Below are 3,360 nucleotides of genomic sequence, written 5' to 3'. Positions count from 1 at the left end.
TGGGAGGATTTTGGAGGATTTTTGGGGAATTTTGGGGCATTTTGGGGAGGGGATTTGAGGAGAATTTTTGGAAAATTTCCAGGGATTTTCGGGGGGATTTTGGGGGATTTTTATTGGATTTGGGGGATTTTGGGGGGCATTTATGAAGGATTTTGGGGAGATTTTTAGGGATTTTCGGGAGGATTTGGGGAAGATTTTGGGGGGAATTTTTGGGATATTTTTGAGGAATTTCAGGGGGATTTTTGGGAGGATTTTGGGGGAATTTTGGGGAGGAATTTTGGGGAATTCTTCAGAGATTTTGGGGAAATTTTTGGGGAGGATTTTGGGGTGAATGTTGGGGGATTTTGGAAGGATTTGGGGGAGATTTTTGGGGGGATTTGGGGAGGATTTTGGGATATTTTTGGGGAATTTCAGGGAGGATTTTTGAGAGGATTTTGGGGGAATTTCAGGGGGATTGGGGGTCATTTTAAGGGGGAATTCGGGGGGATTTTTGGGCGATTTTGGGTGAATTTTTGGGGGATTTTGGGAGGATTTTTGGGAGGATTTTGGGGGATTTTTGGGTCATTTTAAGGGGGAATTTGGGGGGGATTTTGGGGGGTTTTTGGGGCTCACTCAGGCCCAGGCTGGCGCAGATTCTCTGGTAGCGCTCCGGGAGCGGTGGCAAATCCCAGCTCTGGATCTCTGCCTCCACCTGGAAATATTCCAAAATAGTCCCCCAAAAATCATCCAAATATTGCTAAAATAGTCCTCAAAAAGTCAGAGAAATAGTCTCAAAAAATCACCCAAAAATTCCCCAAAATATTCCCAAAAAATCCCCAAAATATTCCCAAAAAATCCTCTAAAAATCATCCAAAATTCCCCAAAAATCAGCCAAAAGATTCCCCCAAAAATCCTCAAAATATTCCCAAAAAAATCCCCAAAATATTCACAAGAATGAGCCAAAATATTCCCAAAAAATCCCCAAAATATTCACAAAAAATCCCAAAAAATATTCCCCAAAAATCCCCAAAATATTCCCAAAAAATCCCCAAAATAGTCTCAAAAAATCACTCAAAAATTTCCCAAAAATCAGCCAAAATATTCCCCAAAAATTCCAAAAATATTCCAAAAAATCCCAATTAATATTGCCAAAAATCCCCAAAATATTCCCAAAAAAATCCCCAAAATGTTCCCAAAAATGAGCCAAAATATTCCCAAAAAATCCCAAAAAATATTACCAAAAAATCCCAAAATAGTCTCAAAAAAATCAGCCAAAAGATTCCCAAAAAATCCCCAAAATGTTCCCAAAAAATCCCCAAAATATTCCCAAAACCTCCTCTAAAAATCACCCAAAAATTCCCCAAAAATCCCCAAAATATTCCCCAAAAACCCCCAAAATAGTCTCAAAAAATCCCCAAAAAAATCCCCAAAAATCAGCCAAAATATTCCCCAAAATGCCATTAATATTGCCAAAAATCCCCAAAATATTCCCCAAAAAATCCCCAAAATATTCACAAGAATGAGCAAAAATATTCCCAAAAAATCCCAAAAATATTTCCCAAAAATCCCCAAAATATTCCCCAAAAACCCCCAAAATAGTCTCAAAAAATCCCCCAAAAAATCCCCCAAAATCAGCCAAAATATTCCCCCAAAATCCCATTAATATTGCCAAAAATCCCCAAAAAATTACCAAAAAAATCCCAAAAATGTTCCCAAAAATCCCAAAAATGTTCCCAAAAAATCCCCAAAATATTCCCATAAAATCCCCAAAATATTCCCCAAAAACCCCCAAAATAGTCTCAAAAAATCAGCCAAAAGATTCCAAAAAATCCCCAAAATATTCCCAAAAAATCCCCAAAATATTCCCAAAAAATCCTCTAAAAATCACCCAAAAATTCCCCAAAAATCAGCCAAAAGATTCCCCAAACATTCCCCAAAATGCTCCCAAAAAATCCCAAAAATATTCCCAGAAGATCCCCAAAATATTCCCAAAAAATCCCCAAAATATTCCCAAAAATCCCCAAAATATTCACAAGAATAAGCCAAAATATTCCCAAAAAGTCCAAAAAAAATTACCAAAAAAAATCCCAAAAATATTCTCCAAAAAATCCCCAAAATATTCACAAGAATGAGCCAAAATATTCCCAAAAAATCCCAAAAATATTTCCCAAAAATCCCCAAAATATTCCCCAAAAACCCCCAAAATAGTCTCAAAAAATCCCCAAAAAAATCCCCAAAAATCAGCCAAAATATTCCCCCAAAATGCCATTAATATTGCCAAAAATCCCCAAAAAATTACCAAAAAAATCCCAAAAATGTTCCCAAAAATCCCAAAAATGTTCCCAAAAAATCCCCAAAATATTCCCATAAAATCCCCAAAATATTCCCCAAAAACCCCCAAAATAGTCTCAAAAAAATTAGCCAAAAGATTCCCAAAAAATCCCCAAAATGTTCCCAAAAAATCCCCAAAATATTCCCAAAAACTCCTCTAAAAATCACCCAAAAATTCCCCAAAAATCAGCCAAAAGATTCCCCAAAATCCCCAAAATATTCCCATAAAGTCCCCAAAATATTCACAAGAATGAGCCAAAATAGTCCCCAAAAATCCCCAAAAAATTCCCAAGAAATCCCCAAAATATTCCCAAAAATCCCAAAAATATTCCCCAAAAATCCCAAAAATATTCTCATAAAATCCCCAAAATATTCCCAGAAAATCCTCAAAATATCCCCAAAAAATCTCCAAAATGTTCCCAAAATATCCCCAAAATAGTCTCAAAAAATCGCCCAAAAATTCCCCAAAAATCAGCCAAAATATTCCCCAAAAAACCCCAAAAATATTCCCAAAAAATCCCCAAAAATATTCCCAAAAATTCCCCGAAATATCCCCAAAAATCCCCAAAATATTCACAAGAATGAGCCAAAATATTCCCAAAATGTCCTAAAAATTACCAGAAAATCCCAAAAATATTCCCAAAAATATTCCCAAAAAATCCCCAAAATATTCCCAGAAAATCCCCAAAATATCCCCAAAAAGTTCCCAAAATATCCCCAAAATAGTCTCAAAAAAATCACCCAAAAATTCCCCAAAAATCAGCCAAAATATTCCCCAAAAAATTCCCCAAAAATCCCCAAAATATTTCCAAAAAAATCCCCAAAATATTCACAAGAATGAGCCAAAATATTCCCAAAAAATCCCAAAAATTCCCCAAATATCAACCAAAATATTCCCAAAAAATCCCCAAAATATTCCCCAAAAATCCCCAAAATATTCACAAGAATGAGCCAAAGTATTCCCAAAAAGTCCAAAAAAAATTACCAAAAAAATCCCAAAAATATTCCCAAAAATCCCCAAAATATTCCCATAAAATCAAAAAAAACTTC

At 35.5% G+C, this 3,360-nt stretch overlaps 1 protein-coding gene across 1 annotated transcript in view; it reads right to left on the bottom strand.

Annotated features, from left to right (window-relative positions):
- Positions 1 to 748: 748 nt before the first annotated feature.
- TONSL (tonsoku like, DNA repair protein) overlaps positions 749 to 3,360 on the bottom strand; it is a 32,412-nt gene continuing 29,800 nt past the window's right edge. The window contains exon 7 of the mRNA XM_059848625.1: positions 749 to 769. Coding sequence (XP_059704608.1) covers positions 749 to 769 — 21 coding nt within the window. The remainder of the gene's footprint in view (positions 770 to 3,360) is intronic.

Source organism: Haemorhous mexicanus, chromosome 1 (genome assembly GCF_027477595.1).
Source record: "Haemorhous mexicanus isolate bHaeMex1 chromosome 1, bHaeMex1.pri, whole genome shotgun sequence".
Classification (NCBI taxonomy): Eukaryota; Metazoa; Chordata; class Aves; order Passeriformes; family Fringillidae; genus Haemorhous; species Haemorhous mexicanus.
This window is presented reverse-complemented; position numbering and strand designations above follow the sequence as displayed.